Here is a 21150-nt window from a genome sequence, read left to right as displayed (position 1 = left end):
GGTCCGTGGGGAGCTGCAGATGAATTACTTGTTTCAATAGCGTGAGGCCTGGCTGAGGGCTCAGCTCTGCTCCCCAGTTTGCTGCTACACCTGCTGCCAGCCTTGGGCTGAAGGGATGGGGCTGACTCTGTCCCAGACTCAAGGCACCCCAGGGCAGCTCTGCCTGCCCACACGCTGCCCACACCCTGCCATACCTGTGTGTTGATGCGGATGGCACCGATGGAGGGGATTTCAAAGTAGTAACCTTGGAAAAGAAAGAGAAAGGCAGCTGGAGACCTGTCTGCCTGCCTGCCTGTACTGCCCTCCAAGGTTGCAGCCAGCACCGTGCTGGCAGCAGCATGCATTGGAGCACTGGTGTCAGCTGCCGTGCAAGGGGTGATCCCAGCACCCTGCAGACTCTTGTGCCCGCCAGGTGCCAGCCCAACTCACCTTTGTTGGCGCAGGCCATCCACTGCAGCGGGGTCACGTCATAGTTGTGCTGCCCGACGGAAAAGGTGAAGACCCGCACCTGTGGCACAGCATGGCAGTGAGGGGCACCTGCCTGGCAGCCTGGTCAGTCTTCCAAACCTGGTTGACGGCAACCTCCCCAGGGACAGTGTGGCATTGTCTACCACTGCACATAGCCCATGTGGCCAAGCACAGGTGGGCACGAGGCTCCTGTGGATGCTAGCTGTGCAGGCATCAAGGGAATCCTTCCCTCCTCATCCAGCACCAAACAGTCCTGTCCTTCCGTGTCACTGCACTGGCCCAAGCCACACACCCCAGGGGTCCTAGCAATGGGCCATCTCTGTAACCAGAGGGGTCTGTGCTCTCCTGCAGAACCCTTATCCCATGAGTCCAGGTCGTGGGTGGCAATGAGGACTCTCCTGCCAGCTCATCTACCTGCCTGTGGCCTTGTCCCCATGCCTGGGTTCTGTTCCCCACAAATCTGATGTTCAGGAAGCCCCCTAGCCCCATGCTCTCCTCAGCAGCCTGCAGGCTGCCTGGTCCCATGCCTCCTGCTCACCAAGGTGGGAGTCAGCTATAAACAGCACCCATCAGCCATCCCATCACCAGGGCAGGAGCAGGCTGCTGGGGAGAGTGGATGGCAATGAGGCAAAAGAGGTGGGAGCTGGTGATGGAGCTGGAGCAGCCATCTCTCTTCCCAGTGAGTAGCCTCAGCCCAGCACACAGTCCCACAGCCCCTCACCGTCTTGTTGGGCCAGTTGTACTTCTCAAAGACGTCCTGCACCCGGTCCTCACCGCCGTCAGTGAACATCATGATCATCTTGTTGCAGTTGGCACGCGTGATGTTGGACTGCGGGGCAGAGAGAAGGTGCCTGAGGCAGGAAGCAAGTGTGGGGCATGAAAGTGCTGAGTATGCTGGATGTAGCCTGGAGAGCTGGCCCTGACCCATCTCTTTCCTCAGCCTGCTTATCCAGGGTGAGGAGTGGCCGGGGTGAAGGGGCAGGATGAGGGATGCTGCCTGCTTGGAAGAGACACTGTGGCTACTGCTGCTGGGCACCTAATAGCAACGTTCATCTTTATTTTGCTTCTGGCAGTGTCTGGCTGGATCTGCTCTCTCCATCCAACTTCTAATAACCAGAGGGGCAGTGGTTCAAGCAACACCTTGGCTCCAGTGTGGCAGAGGGTGTCCCCACCAGCATTGTAGAGGAGGAAAGAGAGTCCTCTGCATACTGAAGCCCCAACTGCAGCACATCATCTGGGTGCTTGAAGCTCCCACATTGTTCTCAGCACCCATAGGTGCACTCTGTCCCCCAGGCCTCCAGCTTGACCCCCAGCTCACATTCTGCAGCTGGTCGAAGGCATACTCAAAGCCAGCCTTGTAGTCGGTTGTGCCCTTGGCCACCATCCCCTGCACATCCTCCTTAAAGACCTTCTTGTTTCGGATGTTGGCCTGCACCAGGTGCTTGAAACATGACACTGGCTTCGCCTTCTCGTTGAACTGTGAGGTGAAAGGGAGGGAAGTGAGTCACAGAAAGGTAGGCTTCAGCAGACACAACCCATCCACCACACTCAACTCCCATGGGTGGGAGGTGGCTGAAGCATCCCATGTCCCACATGCTAGGGATGGCCAACACTGAGATCAGAGCTTAGCACTGGCCAAATCCTTCACTCAACTGCCCAGCATTGGTGCTGGCAGTGGGTGCTGGCTGTGCAGGGCTCGCCTCCACCCTTGCTTCTGCAGGACTTGTGCAAGCAGGCATGCTGTGCTGTGCTGTGCCGTGCCGTGCTGCACTGTGCCTGCAGCGGGAGCAGGTGCTGCCTGTGGCTTAGGGCTTCATTAGCTGGCAACAGAGCCCATTCATTAGTGGAGCAGCGATCCAGCGAGCGGAGCTGGGCCAGACACGTTAATTAGTGCCGGCGTGCTTCTGGCCAGACAGGGGAGGGCTGGCATGGGCTGGGCGCCCACTGATGCACAGATGCGGTTTTACAGACACTGTGTGGCATCAGGTCATGGGCTGTGGCAACGCCACAGGTGGCATGATGTCACTGGGCTGGTGACTGACAAGACATGGCTAGTTGGGATCATCCCAGGAGCATCTCTGCTCCAAACACCCTGTGATGGGGAGCTCTTGTTTGCCGTTATGTACAGCCAAGTCCTTGCTATGTGCAGGTTAACAGAAAAATGGCACTTCCTGCTCTGCAGAGCCCTTGGCCATGGGGGTCTGGGAGCAAAGTACTCCTGTTGTGGGCAGCTGTGAACTGCCCAGGGGTACAGCCCTACTGCCTGCTCTGCAGCACTTACCGAGGCCACGTTGACATAGTCATCATCTGAGAGGGTATCCAGCATCTCATAGACAGAGGTCTTCATCAGCTTAAGGGTGAGGCCACTCACACTGCCGCTCCTGGCAGAGAGAGGGATGCTGGGGCCTTGGCAGTGAAGGGGCATGGGGCTCCCTAGCAGTGCTGCCCCATGCAGCTTCCCCACAGCCACCAGTGGGACAGTAGCACCCTGGCGAGCTGTGCCACTGTCCTGGCCTCTCTCAGCCCAACCACAGCCACCATCTGTGTACTCACACGTCCACAATGATGACCATGTCCTTTGGGGAGGAGGCACCTTGGATGTACCTGCGGGGTGCAGAAAGGGGTCAGCTGCATTAACTCATTTTGGGGGGGACTCCAATTCTGCTGGGTGAAGTCCAAGAGTAATTCTCTGCCACAGCACAGGCGACTGGGGAGCCATGCTGAGAGTGCCTGTGCACCCATGGTTGTGGTGACCCTGTGGCGCGGGGCAGGAAGGAGACAGTGTCTGCGAGCAGAGGCGGGGACGTGGCACAGCGCAGCATGGCATGGCACGGCTGACTGCCAGCGACCTGCCGCTTGGTACCGTATCAGCCTAATGAGCTCTAAATGCTAAACTCTTCCATCATCGCAGGCCCTTTTCTGCCGCTGATTATGCTGACACACACATCCATATTAAGATGCTATTTACCCCCCTGGTAGCTTCAAAGGCCAGGCTGATGAGGTTATTTTTAGCTACGAGGAGGAAAAATAATACTACTACGTAAATCCTCCCCGCGCCCTGAAAGCAATTAGGGAGCCCTTCCTCTCCACTCAAAGCACCCAGTCCTGCTCCTGGCTCAACAGTGCCATCCCGTGTGGGACAGATCTGGTGTGGTGCTGTGTGCCTGCCCCAGCAATGGCCAGGCACAGCACAACCTCGGGATGAAGTCTGATTCTGCCATGACTGAAGTCCAAGGGAGCCTCATTATTTGTTTGATCAGAATCAGGCCTGATGCAAATTAATTAGTGTGTTATTAGTATCAATTACTCACCATTACTGGGGCAGGGGCAGGCTCTGATTGCTAATCCCAGGTCCTGATGTTCCCTAATTACAAGTGATTGCCCAGGCGGGATGTGGGGATAAGGGATGTGGCTATGTGGGTCAGCCCTGGCCACATCCTCCCAGTACTCCCAACTGATGCTAGGGTGCAGGATGGGCAGGCAGCTGCCTGCAGGCTTCCTCCAGTGCTGGAGCTGGAGGACTTGATGCCTGCCCCACTCCCTGGCACTGGGCTGCCAGCACGGTGTGCAGCCCAACTAAGATGCTGCCTGTAATGGGTTGTGTCAGCGCATCCATCTCCAGCTGCCCTGCTCAGATGAATACCCTGGCTTGGTGAGAGAAGGCTGTGGTTAATGATGCCTTTCATCATGGGAGGGGAAGTCAGGCCAGGGGGTAATGGTGGTCCTGCCAATGCTGTGGGCAGGACATGGTCTCTGCTGGGCTGGCAGCAGCGTGGTGAGGGCTGTGTGCCCCACCAGACCACAGTGCAAGGGCAGGAGAGGACCCTGAAGGGGTGTTCCCCCAGCACAAAGGATGCTGCTGCTTCTCTGTGGCTGGGTGGGCAAGCAGGTGGTCAGCTTGGCCAGTGAGCAGGCAACTGGGCTAGGTGGGCTTGGTAGCTCCCATATGCACCAGCAATCTCCCTGAAATGGCCTGACAGTTCCCCCTCTCCCAGTAAGCCATATTTCTGCCTTGGTGGAAAACAGTCAGTAATTACTGTGGAGCAATCAAAGAGAATTTACCACAGTAGCAGGGCCACCAATTCCCTGACCAGGAGGAGGAGTTGCTCCCAGCGCAGGCAGGAGACTGGGCAGGGCGTGCTCCCCAGGGATACATGGCTCCCTGGGCACATGCTGGAACCCTTCTTCCCTGTCTCCTCAATATGCCTACATATTTAGGCAGTGACCAGGGGAAGGATGGGGTCATAGCCCTCCCAGCCCCATGGCAACCACGAGAATTAGCACTGCCAAGCCTGCAGATCTAGGTGGGCCAGTAAGAAGTGATTCAAACCCAGCTCACCCAATGTGTGGTGAAATGGCTGCTTGCAGCTATCTCTTAACCACAGCCAGGCGCTGCTTGCCCGCTCCTTTCTCCATCCTCCAGGCTCACAATTTCTGAGCCAGTTGTTTTCCCATTTGGATGGGAATGTTGGCTGGGACTGAATGCCAGCAAGCAAGGTGAGGGGCAGCTCTCCATGTCTGATCTGTATCCAAGGATTTATCTTCCCATTCCACTTTGCCTTCACGGGAAGAGGGAAGCTGAGTGCTGCAGCTTGAATGCCCCTGCCCACAATACTGTGCCCATTTATGAATGTTAACCATGTGTGAGATGAAAAGAGAAGGGAGCTGGCTGCTCCTGGCCAAGAAGGGCTGGCAAAGAGACCTCCCCCGCCCCAACTCAGCACCTCCTTACCAGGGCCGTCTGCGCACATCATAGAGGTCAATCTTGTTGGGGGCTCTCCATGGAGTGGCTGTGGGGGGAAGGCAGGTGGTGAGAAAGGTGGGGGACACAGGCTGCAGAGCAGAGGGATGTCTAGGGCCAAGGAAGTGGAAGGCTCTGTCTGGGAACTCACACCAATAGGCTTTGGCACAGTAAGCTTATGCACGCCAGGCGTCCCCAGCACCAGCACTGGGGTGTGCTTGCCTGCATTTCCTTGTGAGATTGGCCCGGGCTGACCTGGGCCATTCCCTTCTCCTGGCAACCACCCCCTGTTGCCCCTCACCACACACCAGGGTAGTAGCGGGTGACGCCGGTGGCACTGCCAAACACCTGCCAGAGCAGGGAGGGATCCTCCTTCCGATTCTCGATGAAGACGTCCTCCAGTGCCTGTGTCCAGTTTAGCTCGTTGAGGATGACGGTGGCTGTGGGAGACAGAGCTGGGTGGGTGTGGGGGAGCAGCAGAGCTGGGAGGTGATGAGGACCATGGTGTCCTCGTGGTGGTGGCAAAAAAGTTCTGTCCCCTCTGCCCCTTCCCAAGGAGTAGCCCAGAGGGGTTTTGCAGCAGCTCCTGCATCACTCTGTCTCACTTGCTCCCATGGGGCTCCACCTCCAGCCTGCTGTCCCTTGTTCCCAGAGACCCAAGACACCGTCCAGGCCTCCTCTGAGTGCTCACTGTCCCCTGGTGCTGGGGCAGGGACAAACCACCACCGAGGACAGCTGGCTTGCCAGCTCACCCCCTTCCCAGCAAAATGCCTAAAATGCCTCACTCTTCCTGCCACTGTGCCAGTCCTGCTCCCTGGAGACAGCCACCAGCTGGGAAAGCAAGGGGTTATGTCCCCGTGGGCCCTGCTCTGCATTCCCCTGGCCCTCGCACCTGACGCAAAAGCAATTAAGATGCCAGCAAAGAGCGAGTTTAAATTATTCAGCTATTAAAGCAGAAGATAAGCTGCCGGCAGCCCCAGCCTGTGATTAATCAAGGAGGGGCTGGCAGAGCATGTGGGGGGCAGCAAGGCAGGTACACGGTCAGCCAGCCAATGGGGACATTGCCCTGGGGATGGCAGGACCTCTGGGTAGTCACACGACCCTTCAGGGCACCGCAAACACCTGGGGAACTCCTGGTACCCTGCCTCAGGACCACAGTGTGGAGGAGCCAGCCAAGCTGCTGCTGGTAAAAGCAGCCCTGAGACCAGATGCTGCTTCCTCCTGGAGGACCCTCAATGCATTTTTGAGGTGCAAGAGATCCCAGGAGCAGTCCCTCTACTTGGCACACTGTAGAACAATCAGTCCTGTGCTGCAGGGGAGCCAGCATGCACTTGAGGAGTATATTTAGCTCTCTTAAGGCTTCCTCCCACACTTGTCCCTCCAAAACACCGTCATCACCTGTTCCAGCCTTTGCCACAGCCGCAAGGCATTGGTGGGATGTGGGCAGATATCACCCAGGGTGAATCCCAGATCCCTGCTTCCCAGCACCACTGCTGAAGATTTCTCCTTCCCACAGACAGCTGTGGCTTCAAACTATGATTTACTCCATCCCTATCTCCTCAGCCATTTCTCAGCACTGTGCCCACACAGATTGCTGTTATCTGGGCACTTAGGATGATTTCTTGTCTAGCTCTGTCACAGGACATGGTTTTTCCTGGGAGAAGGGGTCGGGAGTGGGCTGCTGGGCTCCTGCCTGCCAGAAGCAGTCCCAGACAGTGCTGCCAGCCTTGGCTAGGCATTGTCCTGGCCACCACCACATCCCCACCAGCCCTGTCAGTGCTGCACCATGAGCCCCTTGGGGTCCATCAGCCACACCAGGCTTATGCTAAATACAGCTCCTACACCCTCCCTACACACAAATGTGGCCCATGCACCATCCCTGAGGACAAATATAACCCCTGTATCATCCCTGAGCATGAACACTGCCCCTATATCCTCCTGTATATCAATGTAGGCATCGATGTGGGCATCACCCCTGTGAACAAACACAAGCCCTCTACCATCCCTGCAAACAAATGCTGCCCCTATACCCTTCCTGCACGTAAACACAGCTTCTCTATCCTCCCTGTGCACTAATGCAGTTCCTATGCCTTCCCTCTGCACCCCCCACATCATTCCTGTGAACAAATGCAACCTCTAAACCATCCCCATGAACATACACAGTCCCTGCAAAGGAATGCAGTCCTGAAAACCATCCCTGCTCATCAGCACAGCCCCTACACCATCATTGCATGTGAACACAGCCCTTGTACCCTCCCTGTGCACAGACACAGCCCTGAGCCTCTCCCCATGTTCAGTGATAAGCTACTGCCCATCAGATGAAGGCTGTGCCCATGGTCAGCACCGCTCCTGTTCTCCTGTTTTCCGAAGCCACAGCTGCCAGCCCACCCCGGTGACATCCCTGTCTCTGTCCCCATCTCATCCCTGTCCCCATCAGGGTGAGCCCAGCCCCACCCTGCCAGCGAGTGATTGCAGATGTAATTAAAAATGGCACAATAAAAAAAAACACATATAGGATGTAATTTGTGTGTGTAGTGAGGGGTGACGGCGGAGGGCGTCTCTGCGGTGGTTTAATTAGTGTGCCAGGCAGTGATAGTGCCTCTCTGCTGGGTGCCACTGGGGAGATGCTCCCCGCCTGCAGCACAGTGGGGACCAGCCACACACGTCAATGTTCCCAGCAGGAAAGGGCACACGGGTGGTCTTGTGCCCACACCCCAGACTCACTCTCCAGGGTGCAGCAGCTGAGCACCCTGTCCTGCACCCTGGCTTTTCAGAGCACCCCGACGTGGCTGGACATGGTCTGATCCCTGTGCTTACATACTGCTGTGTCTGTGCCTTGCAGGCCCTTTCCTTGATTGGGAAGGAGCTTTGGGAGGGTGTCCCCACACTGGGACCCCCCATCACTTGTCCCCTCTCAACCATCCCTTTCGGGGCAGCTGTGAGTCCCTGGAGCACACTGATCTCCAATTTGCTCTTGTCCCGTGGCTGAGCAGGGTGATTTATGTGGCCACGGCAGGGCACCAGCCGTGGTGTCGGCTGGCAAGCAGGGGTGAGGAGTAATAAATGCTTCCCCCTGGCGCAGCCCGCCCCGCCCGCGCGATGTGCTTCATTAGCTGCCCAGCCTGTGCTAGCAGGGTAATAAAACTAATTGCAAATTTCTAACCCACTGCCGCCGCCGCAGTGAAACCAGCGCAGCGACGCGGCTCTGAGCACGGCTGCGCCGGTAACCGTCCTGTGTGCTGGGAAAGTGCCCCCTGCAGCAGGAGGGCGAGTTCAGCTCCTGCCGCCACCGGGACCGCTCAAGAGCCCTTGTCAAGAGCCACCAAAACAAGGGGGTGTGGGGACCATGGCGCCCCATGTAGTGCAGGGAGAAGAGAGGTGCCTCCCAACAGCTGGGGCTGGGTGCGTTATGTGGCCCGCAGGTACTGGAGGATGATCTCCGACTGGGAGTGGTCCCCAGCTCGGTGCAGAGCAGCCACTAGAGGGAAATGGAGACCGACTGTCACCATGTGCCACCGCAACGGGGTGAGGTAGGAACGTGCTCTGGAAGCTCAGGGACTGTGCTGCCTCCTTGAAGGGACTGAAAGCTGGTATGGCATGTCCTATTCCTTCCATCTGTGCATCCATCCCTCCTTCCTTCCTTGCCTGTATCACCAACCCAGTCCCTCTTTCTGGAGCAGCATGTCCCTTGGACTGATACCCCCTGCATGCACCCACGGTGCCATTGTGCTGCCCTGCCATTGCCCTCGACTGCCTTCCTGCACAGTTTCAGCTGCTTTTCCTCTCCTTTCACAACCTGAGTTGCAAGCAGCCCAGAGCCACGAAGAAGCATCTCTGCTTTGCCCTGTCTCACTATTCTGCCCTGTCTCTACCTATAAGCAAGGAGCTGCCACCTTGGTAACTGCTCCTGCACAGAGCTGCTGCATCCCTCTGATCATCTTCAGCACCCACTTTGAACCTTCTCAGGCTTTGCTGGGCTATTCTGCAGGGAAGATTACAGCTGTGTGGGCACAGCTGGGATCTACCCTGTGCCATAATAACCATTTCTCCTTTGCTTTCCATCCCTTCCCAACAACTTCTAACCCCTGATCTGCTTCTTTGGTCTGTGCTAAAGTCCCTGGGGAGACACAAGTTGTCACCTCTGTCCTGACACTGTGATTCTGTCTGTTCTTGCTGCCTGTCCAGCTGCGACTCAGCCTGTTCTGGCACTGAGACTCAGCCAGCATGCCCAAGGGTGATGGTCCTCAGGGCTGTGGCACTCTGAGCAGAAAAGGTGCAGGCTGAGCCTGGCCTGGTAGCACAGGGAAGAGTGGAGCGGGTAAGGAAGGGCACTCACAGCCTTTGTAGATGTCCGTGGGGATCTGCACAGCAGCATATGAATAGTTAACCTTGGTCTTGAAGTTGTCATCATCGGTGAACTCCAGCTTCAAGGAGTTGGACTTTTCCCTCTCGATCTCTTCTCCATCAGGATCATCCTGGGGAAGGATCAGAGCACATGGAAATCACTCAGGGGTGCCAGCCCTGGATGCACACCCGGAATGCCACCGCCCAGAGCCCACTACCAAACGTGCCCCTGCAGAGATCGGCAATGTCAGCTCTCACTGGATTTGGTTCACAGCCTGTGAACAAAGGGAAGCAGGTGCCAGGAGTAGGTGGGCACAAAGGAGAGCACTGGCTTCACTTGCCTTTCTGGCTTTGGTAGCATGGCAGATATTAAAGCAGACAAAAAAAGCCCAAAACAAAACAAAAAAAAAGCCTTGAAAATCAATTAGCAGCGAAAGGCAACTATCAAAGAACAAATTAAAACAGAGTGCAGCTTAGTGCTCTGTCAATAAGCAATGCAAACAATATTTAATTATGGTGGAGAGGCAGCAAATTCCCCACTGCTGCTGCTGGAACATGCTCCCTCACCTTCCCAGCCCTCCTCTTCGTTCTCAGAGCCCTGCTGCCAGCACAGCGCCAGGAACAACCTCCCCCTGCAAGGCAGGGCAGGGCTGCAGAAGTGCAGGCAGGGTGGCTAGGCGGTCACAGAAAGGGTGCAGAGCCATACAGGGAGGTGGGAGAAAGTGAGTAGCCTTGCCACAGAGCCGGGGAGATCGTCTTTGCCATCTCTCTGGGAGAAAAGAAACCTGGGAGAAGGTGCTGGCTGCAGGCTACCACATCCCTGTTTGCAGACAGTTCTGAGATGGTCAGGGTGGAAAGAGGAGGATGCTGCTGCAGCATCTGCTCTTTCTGCCCCTGGAGCTCTCTCCCTGCTGAAGGGCCAAGCACTGAGCTGCTGGCCCAGACAGCTGTCCTGCTGGCCAGGTTCCTCTTGACAAAACCCAAGGGACAAAAGCTTTGCAATTCTCATGGGAAAACCCATATGTTTAAAAGAAAAGGATATGTTTGGGAAATAAACTATGAAGCTCATTTAAAACCAGTCCTGGCCTCCTCTGTTTCCCCTTCACAGACAACGCAGAAAGATGCCACCTCCCCTGCACCAGCTCTGGCCAGCCACCGAGGCAGTGACATTCCTCTGACATTGCAAGGGGTAGCCAAACCATTCGCCACAGCTTGGGAGAATAACAGGATTGATATGCAAGGTTTGGGCATTAATTCCAGCTGATAGCTGGTGAGTGTAAACATGTTGCTGAGCTGATGCTGGTGTGGGGGCTCCAGCTGCCCAGAAAGATGCTGAACTCAATTAAAGCAGCAGTAGTCACTGAGGAGATGGGCAGGAACTGTCCTCACATTCCCTGAGCTGTGTCACCAAGATTGAAATCCAGATTATGCTCTCAATTTCATGTCAATCTGGAGGAAAGGGATGAACACAACTGCTGGGCCCCCTGTGAAGCAGTGATATCATGGCAGAAATGGCACTCTTGCTGCATGCCGGGCCAGGGGCTATCCAGAGTGGATCCAGCCTCAAGCCCGCCATCAATGTGGGGCTCAGGTCTCAGGGAAAAAGCAGTTGAACACACAACAGTTCACCTCTGCCAGCCTCCCCGAGCATCAGGCAGTGCTTAGAGATGCCTGTTCAAAACAGGCTTTAGCTGGGATAAAACCATGGTCACAATGGCACCTGCAGCACCAAAACGTTCTTTGGCACTAAACTGTTTTCCTCTCCTGAGCCAAACAAAGTCCAGGTGAGACCTCCTCATCCCTCCTCATCTCCAAACAGTGAGACATCCTGCCTGGATCCAGCCTGTCCACTGCCCCTGCCTCCCCTTGCAGCTGGGAAGATCCAACCATCTCCATTCCCCCCGTGGGGTTATTTCCCTCTTCGCCAGAGCTGGAACCACTGTAGATATTACTGCTCCTCTCTTGATCATTATACCATTATATCACCCACTTCTGAGGGGCTAATTTGTATTCTGCCAAGTTGGGTGCTGTCTGGCTGCTCTCACTCACGTAGCTGTGGAAAGGCATATGTATAGAACTTGGAGACAAATACACAGCTAGCGATACATAGGACACTTCATGCACCACTGACACCTATATGACAAGCAGACCTGTGGAAAGAGCTGATGTTATCCAAGCTATGGTTATCCTTTATCTATAAATCTTCTGACCTCAGCTAAGCTATTCCTGTTTAAGCCAGGCCGATCCCCTAAACCGGGATCATTTCCACCCAGATGAAGGCAGGGAAAGTCATCACCAGCCCAGGCAGGAATGGGAGCACCTCAGTGCTAGGCCAAGGCTACAAGGAGCCAGCACAGGAAGGCTGGAGGGAGAATTCTGCCTTAAATTTGTATCAGAGCAAAGGAAAAGATGATTCAAGTTCTCCTGGATTTACACTGCCTTAACTGTGAGCATCTCAGCAGGCTCCCAGCCAGATTTCCCAACATTTCTCATCATTACATTTCAAAAGCATTTGGAAACATCTATTTATCTGTTACAGTATGTACAGCGTAGCACAAATAGATGCTAGAGTTTGAATACATTATTTGCCACACACCATTAGAAATGGGCTCTGTGGCAATACATCAATATTTCACGTATTTATTGCTTGGGCGAGAAGTCAGCGCGCGCCGAGAGCTTCTGCCATCTCTAGTGCCTCAGCAGCTGGGCTGCCAGGCATAACATTTTCCCTCGAGTCTCCCAAAATGACAGACAGGGAGCACAGCCCAGAGAGGTCCCAACACCCAGTAAGCACCAGTGGCACCATCTGACAGCTTTACTGGAGGTTGCCGTGCTCTTGGCAAGCACCTGCCGCCCATCACATCCAGGCTGGTGCTGGCTGAAGAGAGGCAGCTTGCCCATGGGCATAAGAACTATCATGGGGTCCGCACCAGTGAGGGGGGTTGAAGCTGAGGATCGAACTGGGGATGTGACCTGGCACAACAGTGATGCCTTGGCCAGACAGCTCCTGCGGATGCAGACATCGCTCATCTCCATGGGAACGAGCCATCACAGCTAATGATGAGTGCTTAAGTGGCAGCGCGGATGACAAACGCAGGGCTTGATCCGGCTTGCGGCGCAGCCACCCGCCCCGGGATGCCAGCTGGGGTTTCGCAGCTCCGGACACGCCGGCTAGCCGCAGCCTTCCCTGCAGTGTTAACATCACCAGCAGAGCTCCTGAGCCACAGCACCCCAACAGCACCCCTGCACCTCAGGTGCTGCCCCTAACACGCCTGATCAACACCATATCGCACCAAGATCCTCACCTACCCTTTTAAATTTCCCAGGGGCACTCATCCCGGCCAAGCCCAGCAAAGCCTGCACAACACTGACAGCAACATGCTCTGACTGCTCCTGACGACGAACAGAACTGGGATCCGTGCTTCAGTTCACCTGCCAGCCTCAGAGCCTTCCTGGAGGTGGGGCGTGGTTGCTGTCCTCCGCAGGCAAGGGGTAATGAGTCGCAGGGCACAGGACCATTTGCTTAAGGTCATGGCAGAAGTGTGGAGGAGCGTGTTGACAGCATGTACTTGCCCACCTCCTGGGGCTCAGGGAGTGGGGGTATGCACCTTCCTGCCTGGCAAAGCCCCTGGCTATGCCCACATATGCCCCAGCAGCATCACCCTGCAGCAGGACCAAAGGGCTCCCCAGCAGAGGCATTTTATTCTTGCTGAGAGAGAAAATGACATATTTTTTTGCAAGAAAGGGCCATCTCTAGAATCTGAACAGCACATGTTGCTGCACAACCCGGCAGAAACCTGCTCCCACTTTCTGAGGCAGAAGGATTTTGGAAGCACACAAAGTATTTCACCCTATCTGGGGAGTCTAAGGAAACACTAACCCACTGCCTTCCCACCCACCCCCCCCACCCGAGGCCAAAAGGGTATTTTGTTCCCTTAACTGCAAACCCACGGCTGCACTGCCCAAACTCTTGGGCAGGCTGAACTGAGGGGCTGAGCCCCTCCCCAGGGCTGCAGTTCTGCCCTCTGCCCCCCCAGCAAGGTGCATGGCTGAGAAACTCCAAGCCCATGCAAAAGAGCCTTTCCCCTTCCTAAACATCTTGGTTTTTTCCTGAAATACAGCAAGGCAATGCCAGGGAAGGAGCCAGTGTGTTCTCCAGCCACGCTCCTGCTTTTATAGCAGCCCAGGTTATAAATAACAATCAGCCTCTCCCGCCAGCCTGCTCCCCTATCCCCCTTTGCTTTTCTTAATCTTTGACAAAGGTACTGTTTAGAGATCTTTCTAGACCATTTATTTTTAAATTACTGGCCAGAGGAGAGAAGAAGGGGAAAAAAAGAAAGAAAAGGCAAGAAAAACGGCAAGAGAAAGAAACTTCTGGGGCTGATAGCTTATCGGGAGGAAATCCAAATGTCACATTAGTTGAGAAAGTTGGAAGATTAAATTTTCCAACACCCTTCATCTGCTGCTGACATTTAGGGGCTTTTTTTTCTTTTTTTCCCTCCTCCCTCTCCTCACCACATCTCCCAAGCTGGGTGAGTGCTGAAGGCACCAGCACTGTGCTTTCCCCTGCCTCCCCTGTACTGGAGGCTGGCACAACCCCTTGCTCTCCCTGCTTCCTGGGGACCTCGAGCCGGTGAGTGAGTGCCAGAGGACTGATCTTGGGGTAAGGATGCCTTCATGGAGCTGTACTGCTTTGCACTGGAAAACAGCATGTCCCAGGGAATTTGGGCTTCAGATGTCTCTTAAACATCATCCTTTACCATAAGCACAACACTGAAAATGGAAAATCACTTTATTTCTGTGCTCTGCCTGTGACACCCAACCGAGGGCATCTGCTGATTTGAACACTTCTCCCCAGATAAACCCCATAGACCTTGCTAGTAGGGAAAGCTAAAAATTTTGATTCTGGAAACATTTTGTGAGTCTTGGGGACCCCCAGGAAAATTTTAGGATGCTCCCATTTCTTCAAAACCACCTGGAAACCCAAAATCTGTTTTAGGAAGACAGTGGAGCTGAGGTGCAAGCAAAATGAATAAGAAGCTCATTTCTTTCTCACTGTAGTTAAAGCTGGCGTAAGGGTTGTGAATAAGCCCCAGTTAGGTTGAATAGGCATTGTCCATCAGAACTAACTCCATTTCAGCTAGATCCTGCTCAATTTAAATATAAAAAAAATGAAGCTAAAAAAAGAAAAGCTGGAAAGAGCACTGTTTAGCTCCATTCAAACCTCCCAGTATCATCTCCCTCCTTTTTTATTTCAGCATTGCCTTCTTTTCTCTCCATTATTTTTGATGGAATTAAATTTAAAGGCATCTCACCAGGAAGCAGCAACAGTACTGATAGGGAAGTGCCTGCCTTGCCAAACCCACGAACTTCATCAATAGGACACTCCCAGTTTTGCTGGCTATTTCTCCAAAGGAGGACTGGTCAGTGTGGCTGATGGATTTGCAGGGCTATTCCTCCTCCATGTCCTGGTGACAAGTCATGGAGGACTAGGGCCCTCAGTGACACTGTGTCACATCATGATGCATGTTTTTTCCACGGTACCCCAAGTACCAGAGGGCTTGGTGGGCAGAGCTCTGAGGTTGAGATGCCTCCTATTTCCTAATCCTGCTTAATGTGACCTGGGATGCTCTCCTCACTTGCAGAAATGGCTAATCCCAAAGCTGACAGCCAGCCAGAAGATGCCAGCTCAGATCCTGCTGCTGACACTGGCTGAGTGTGATCAGCTGGGTCAGGGTAATGCTAGGCATGGAGATGTCCAGCTCCCCTGTCCCCTGAGCCACAGCAGTGACAGCAAAAATCCTGCCCAGCTTGATGGATGCCTCTGCCTCTTGGGCAGGGAGCTCCCCAGGCTGTCTCCTCCTGTTTCCACTGCCAGCCAGTTTTTCCTCTGCTTCTATACAAAATCTGCTTTAATGCATTTTAAGCCCATTAGCTCTGTCCTCTCTGGAGTAGCCACGGAGAGCAGGATCCTGCCCTTCCTCCTTTGGCAGCTTCCCCCACGTTGGGGACGGTCAGGAGACATCCCCTGCGCTGAGTGAGTGGAAGAGCAGGGAGACCTGCTCGAGAGAGCAAGCACTCTCCCCTTCGGTCACATCATCTGCTTGACTTCTCCCTTCCACCTCCCAGACTCTGCTTGGCTCCTGCTTCCCCTGCCAACGAGTCCTGCTGTCACCACCTGGGGTCAATGGTACTGCAGGTTTGGCAGAAAGTCTGCTATGAGGGCATCCACCCTCTTTTCCACTCTGCCCCCAGTTCTGCTCTGGGGCGTCACTTCCAAGGTGGGTGAGAAAAGAGCCAAAGCTCAATGCAGGATATGTTGCCCGAGTTGGTGGAACTCCATCAAGCTCAGATCTTCCCTTTCCTTCTGCATGGGACCTTCTGAAGGTTCACAGGGTCACTGATGTGTTGTTTTCAGATGAAGCCTTGTCGTTTGCAAGTGGTTTTCTGCCAACACCCAGTGCTGCCATGCTTTCCTTCCCACTGCGGTACCATCCCGAATGGCACATCTGTTCCCAGCTCTGCCTCAAGGCAAGGACCTGTTCTGGGGTACTGGTGCTGCTTGAGACTGCCCTCAGACTCTTACCTTGCTTTGCTCAGGGTTCTCACCCAGCTCTGAGGACATCACAACACTCTCCTGTCCCCAGCATCTGTGAGCTGAGAACACCTCCCATCCCAGTGTGCCCCTAGCTTGGACAGATCCCACAGCATAGCACATGATAGGAGCTGGGTGACACGTCACTGACCAGCAAAGCAGAGTGCCATGGGGAAGAAGGTACTGCTGTCAGAGTGCCCTGCACCCATGGTGCAGCACCTGAGTGCTGTCACCATCACCATCAGTGCACGGAGGAGCTGGCAAATGCCAGCCCCCTTGGGAGCAGTGGGAGAGCAGAGCTGTTGGGTCTGTATTTAAAGCACTGATTGCCAGAAATCACAGGACGGCTGTGCCGGGAGGGGGGCAGAGAATTAGATTCAGTCTCTAATTAAAGGTTTGCTCTTCATTTGAATTTCAGATGCCAGCTTTAATTTTAGAAACTTTTTCAGGCACTGCATCGACCTCCCCACCTGCCTGCTGCCAGGGACAATGATGGTGGACAGATGCCACCACAGCTCAGCTTGGGACAAGATGTGGCTCTGCACTAGGCACCTACTGCCCACCACAGTCTTCTTATACCAGCTGTAACAAATGCTGTGCCATGCCCTCCCTATAGAGGGCTGGGAGGGGCAAGGGGCCCAGTGCTGGGCCGGGGCTATGACTGTGCCAGGGTTTCAACAAGGACAGTACTCAGGTAGTCAATACTCACATATTCGCTACTCACGTATTCAGTGTCTGCCTTCGAGTCATAGTACTCAATGTCTTCCTCCTGCAGAGAAAAAAGAGTTGAGTGCTGGGCAGGGATGGGGACGGCAGAAGGGTTCCTCCCCCTTGTTCTGTCAGCATCTTTACCCTGTGGCTGGCAGTCACTACATCACTGAAGACCAAATTCTGCCTACCTTACACTGTCCCTGGGACACAGTTGGGACCCCACATCCCCTTTGTCCATCCTCCAAAGACCATCTGTCACCTGCTGCACTTTCCTCCACTCACAGCTGCTGCTGAACTGCAGCAGCACAGGACAATTCACAGTCTCTGCCATGGCCAAACACCCCCATGACAGCACCATCAGTGTGACTGTGGCTTCTGCACTGCCATCGGGTGCATATGCCTGCACTGAGGATGCTTTGGTTCTGATGCAAGCATTGGGAGCTGCAAGAGAGTCGGGCACAGGCAGCGTGGCAGGCAGTGTCCCCGCAGCTGGTAGAGCTCTCCCTGTGCTGCAGACACGGGGAGAAGAGAGTCCTCACTCCCGCAGAGAAACGCACGTCATTAATTTGGGGTATTTAGAGCCTATTTAGGCAGAAAGCTCTGCTCAATCCCTCTTCCCCACGTGTCAGGAGGCGAAGCAGCTGATAAAATTCCTAAAGAGGCAATTGGGAGAGCAGCAATGCTGTCACAACAGCGTTTCGTGTGCCATCGGAAGGGGTAATTAAAGGGCACTCGGAGACTCTTCTCTACGTGCTGGGACGTGAGCGGGAGGCAGTGCCCCGGCAGCCGTCACAGCTCTGCCGTGTCTGCCACTCCAGCAGCTGCCTCCCTTCTCGGCGCCCGACAACGCTGTGGGAGGATTGTTGCTGTTATTTAACGACGAAAGCGATCTAGGCCCCGAACTGAAAGCCCAACAAAACCCTAACGGCCCTGACAGTGCCCCTGCCTACCCCTCTCCTGCTGCCTCTGCGGCACTCAGCCTAGCCACAGGCTCATTCATGCTGCAGCCAGTGGCACTGTCATGCTCAACACAACCACGGACTTATGCCGGTGGCACCATGACATCCAACCCAGCCCACTCGTGGAGAAAGGGACCAGTAGACCCGAGCAGCTCACCAGGCAGCCAGCACCACCTGCTCCACCATCCTGGCCTTACTAGCAGCTGGCGGTCACTGACCCTTCCCTCTAGCCACAAACCTGCTCGGTAGAGCAGTTTGCTGCTGCTTCTCCAGGCTGCTAAGATGCAAAGCTGCCAAGACGTAGTTTGCTGCTGGAGTGGGGATGCTGCTCTCTGGGGCACTGGCGACACGGGGACCCTGGCAGGCTGTATGGCCAATGTTTCCCTGGGATGGCGAGTGCAGAGGCCAGTTTCAGCATCCTCTTGGGCAGAAGGGCCAGTCCCTGTCTGAGACTGTGGCTCTGACCAGGGCAATGAGGCAGCACTGAGAGGGGAAAGCGGAAAAAACATTCAACGCAGCACCTTCCAATTTCTGCTTATTAAAAAGCCTAGTCATTAAGGGAATGTACTTATTAATTATCAGTGATTTGTTGTGAAACGCTGAGGGGGTTGTAACAACAAGAAAAGGGGAAAAAAATTAATTTCTCTTCAGGTGCCCTCCCAGCACTGCTCCTAGCCCCACGCATGCCCCTGCCCTCACCGGTGCTGCCTCTCCCTGGGTCCGTGGCCATCTGCACTTCCTAATTAAAGGAACCCCCAGGAGACCAGTAACAGAAATGAGCTAATTTCATGTTTAATGATCTTTAATCAGAAGTGAGTGTGATAAACAACAGCCATCCAGAAAGTGCTTTGTTATTCATTTTATCTTCCATTGGCTCTTCCAAAAGGCTCAAATGCCCTCTGAACCTCCACAGTGGGCAAGAGAATAGAGGTGATGCTTGTGGAAAGGAGCCAGTGCCCTGATTCAGATTTTACCTGCTCCAGTGTGTCCACAGCATGGCAGGCCATGGGGACCTTGAATGACATCTCTTGTATCACTTTCCCTAGAGATCACAGAACCCTTGCCATGCGCTTGTGCAAGCCATGATGACCCGAGGCGCAGCTGGGTGAGGTCCTGGCGCTGCTCCATGCCATGGCTCAGATTTGCACACATGAGACAGCACATGTGTTACCATGGCCCTGGCCTCACAATCTGCTCTGATGCCAGGCTTTGCTCTCCTTGCCACAAGTCTGCTGATGCTGGGGGTGGTTTTGTGGGGTCCAAGGGAGCCCCTGGGTCCTGGCAGAGCATCCCTCTCCTTGGCACTCAGAGGCTGGTGAAGCTGGTGGGAATTTTTTTCAGGAGTGAGAGACAGAGACCTCAGAGATGCTCTAGAGAGATCCTGGGGTTCTCCTGAGAGGCAACATGAGGTCCTACAATTTCCTGTCCCTAATATTTGTTTTTTACACCACACTTGCTGCCTTCACGTAATCCTCTCTTACTCTTCCTCCAGTCCACCTTAAACCCAGCACCCGGTCTGTGTAAATAGCACTGGCATTTCTAGAGCCTTTCAGAATAAATACTAATAAAGAAAACAAAGGGGTGAAGATGTGGAGGGATTACAGAGCAAAACATTGTCCCTGTCTCCTGCAAATGAGCCAGCAAAAAGCCCTCCCAGCTTGGTGTGGGAGGGGAGGCAGAAGGGGAGGCAGAGCTGGGCAGCTGTCCCTTGATGATGAGTTAACAGCTGCCCATTCCCCTGCACTCTGACTGCCAAGTGGCCCCTGCACAATGGCACCCCACGTGTCAAGTCACTAGTGGAGATGCACAAGGGCACTTCAGGTCTCCTAAACTCTCAGTGTAAGTCAAGATGAAATGACTTTGAGAGCTAAGAGCCATCACAGAGTAATCTTGAGACTTCACTAAAGTTATCACCAAGGCTTCACTGGCAAAGCCACCAAATAACCACGTCTGCACCAAAACTTTACGGTTGGTGTCACCAGGCAGCCCCCAGGCAGGGTGTGACCCAGGTGGGACCTCCTGGGCTCCAGTGCCAGTCTTCCCAGGGACTCCAGACTGTTTGTCCCCATTGATCCCTCCCCAACAGCCCTGTGCTCCACTCCTTTGCCAGTTTTATACCAAAACTCCAAGGGAAAAGGTAATTAATAAACCAAGTTGTGGGCTTCTGGACAGCTGCAAGATAAAGCCTTGCCTGCAGCCCACGGGAGGACTCTGCTTTGTCATGGATGATGCCTGACCAGGCACTGGCAGACAGAGGGAGACAGGGGAGCTTAGGTGGGCACTGAGGGGCACTCTTCCTTCCCACTCCCAGACAGCCTTCTCCAAGAACACTCAAATAATTTTGTTCCAGATAAAACAATTACAGCAATTAAAAGTAATACTAGAAAAGTCAGTGCTCTGCTATCTCACTGCAGCCCACAGGACAGAGGGGTGCTGGCCCAAACCTCTGAGTCAGTGGTCTGAGGTAGCAAACAAATCACATCATGCACACGGCTGCCACTGGCCCGAAAAAGCCTTGGAAAGATCCTTCAGTGGCACATCAGCTCCTTGCTCCAGCCTGTCTAACCTGAGCATGCAGCCAGCAGGGACACAGCAGAGGGGCTGAGGCTTGCTCTGCCCCTGTAGCTTTTCCATAGGGTCACCTGAGCTGGCTAACCCTTCTCTCTCAGGTCTGTTGTCAACTGCAGGGTCATTCTCTGTGATCTTGCAAGGGTCACCCTGCTAACTGCATGCCCTGGGGATGCTGTGTTTCCTTAGGGCAATTCTGCAGGTAGCTCCTGCTGCACTGCATTGATTTTGGTCCATATTTGCTCTCTGGCTGCAAGTTTCATTACTCCAAGCAGCATGGTGACCCCTGTGGTCAGGAAATCTCTTTCAAGATTTAATAGGCTCTGAAAGAACCAAATCCTGCAGTGGTTTGCCTTCCAGGCAGTTAGGAGGAACGTGGAGCATGGTAGGGAAGACAAGCTGGATTCTGAGCCAGCACCTGCCTGCTTCCTGGACAGGGCTGGATGGGGTCAGTGGCAGGGCCAGCATCACAGCTCACAGCATGCTGATGTGGGGACAAACCAGGTGGCAAGAACAGCAGTGATGACTCTGCTCATGAGTCCATCTTTGTCCTGCCATCTGCACTTACAGTGAGCAGTGAACATTTAGGGAGCTCTTTGTGTCCCTGAACCATTAAGCACAAAGAAATAGCAACAGATTTTGCTCATAGTTGCACCTTTCGTATGGGAGATAGCCTGCAGCATATCACACAGCTCACACAGCTCCCACTGCACCAGAAGGACCCACAGCCTTGCCTCTGCATTAAGGCTGGGTGGTGAAAGAGG

General features: G+C 54.3%; 1 protein-coding gene across 5 annotated transcripts in view; it reads right to left on the bottom strand.

Annotated features, from left to right (window-relative positions):
* CACNA2D2 (calcium voltage-gated channel auxiliary subunit alpha2delta 2) overlaps positions 1-21150 on the bottom strand; it is a 217850-nt gene that overhangs the window by 17239 nt on the left and 179461 nt on the right. For 3 of the 5 annotated variants that reach the window (XM_064156505.1, XM_064156507.1, XM_064156509.1), the window contains 10 exons: positions 16858-16917; positions 9546-9684; positions 5518-5649; positions 5201-5258; positions 3022-3072; positions 2750-2849; positions 1787-1945; positions 1190-1297; positions 430-508; positions 195-244 (listed from right to left, as the gene is read on the bottom strand). In XM_064156505.1, coding sequence (XP_064012575.1) covers positions 195-244; positions 430-508; positions 1190-1297; positions 1787-1945; positions 2750-2849; positions 3022-3072; positions 5201-5258; positions 5518-5649; positions 9546-9684; positions 16858-16917 — 936 coding nt within the window. The remainder of the gene's footprint in view (positions 1-194; positions 245-429; positions 509-1189; positions 1298-1786; positions 1946-2749; positions 2850-3021; positions 3073-5200; positions 5259-5517; positions 5650-9545; positions 9685-16857; positions 16918-21150) is intronic. The other 2 variants (XM_064156506.1, XM_064156508.1) reach the window with 1 other exon arrangement.

Source organism: Pogoniulus pusillus, chromosome 16, assembly GCF_015220805.1.
Source record: "Pogoniulus pusillus isolate bPogPus1 chromosome 16, bPogPus1.pri, whole genome shotgun sequence".
NCBI lineage: Eukaryota > Metazoa > Chordata > Aves > Piciformes > Lybiidae > Pogoniulus > Pogoniulus pusillus.
Note: the sequence above shows the minus strand (reverse complement) of the source record. Positions and strands in the feature narration are given on the sequence as shown.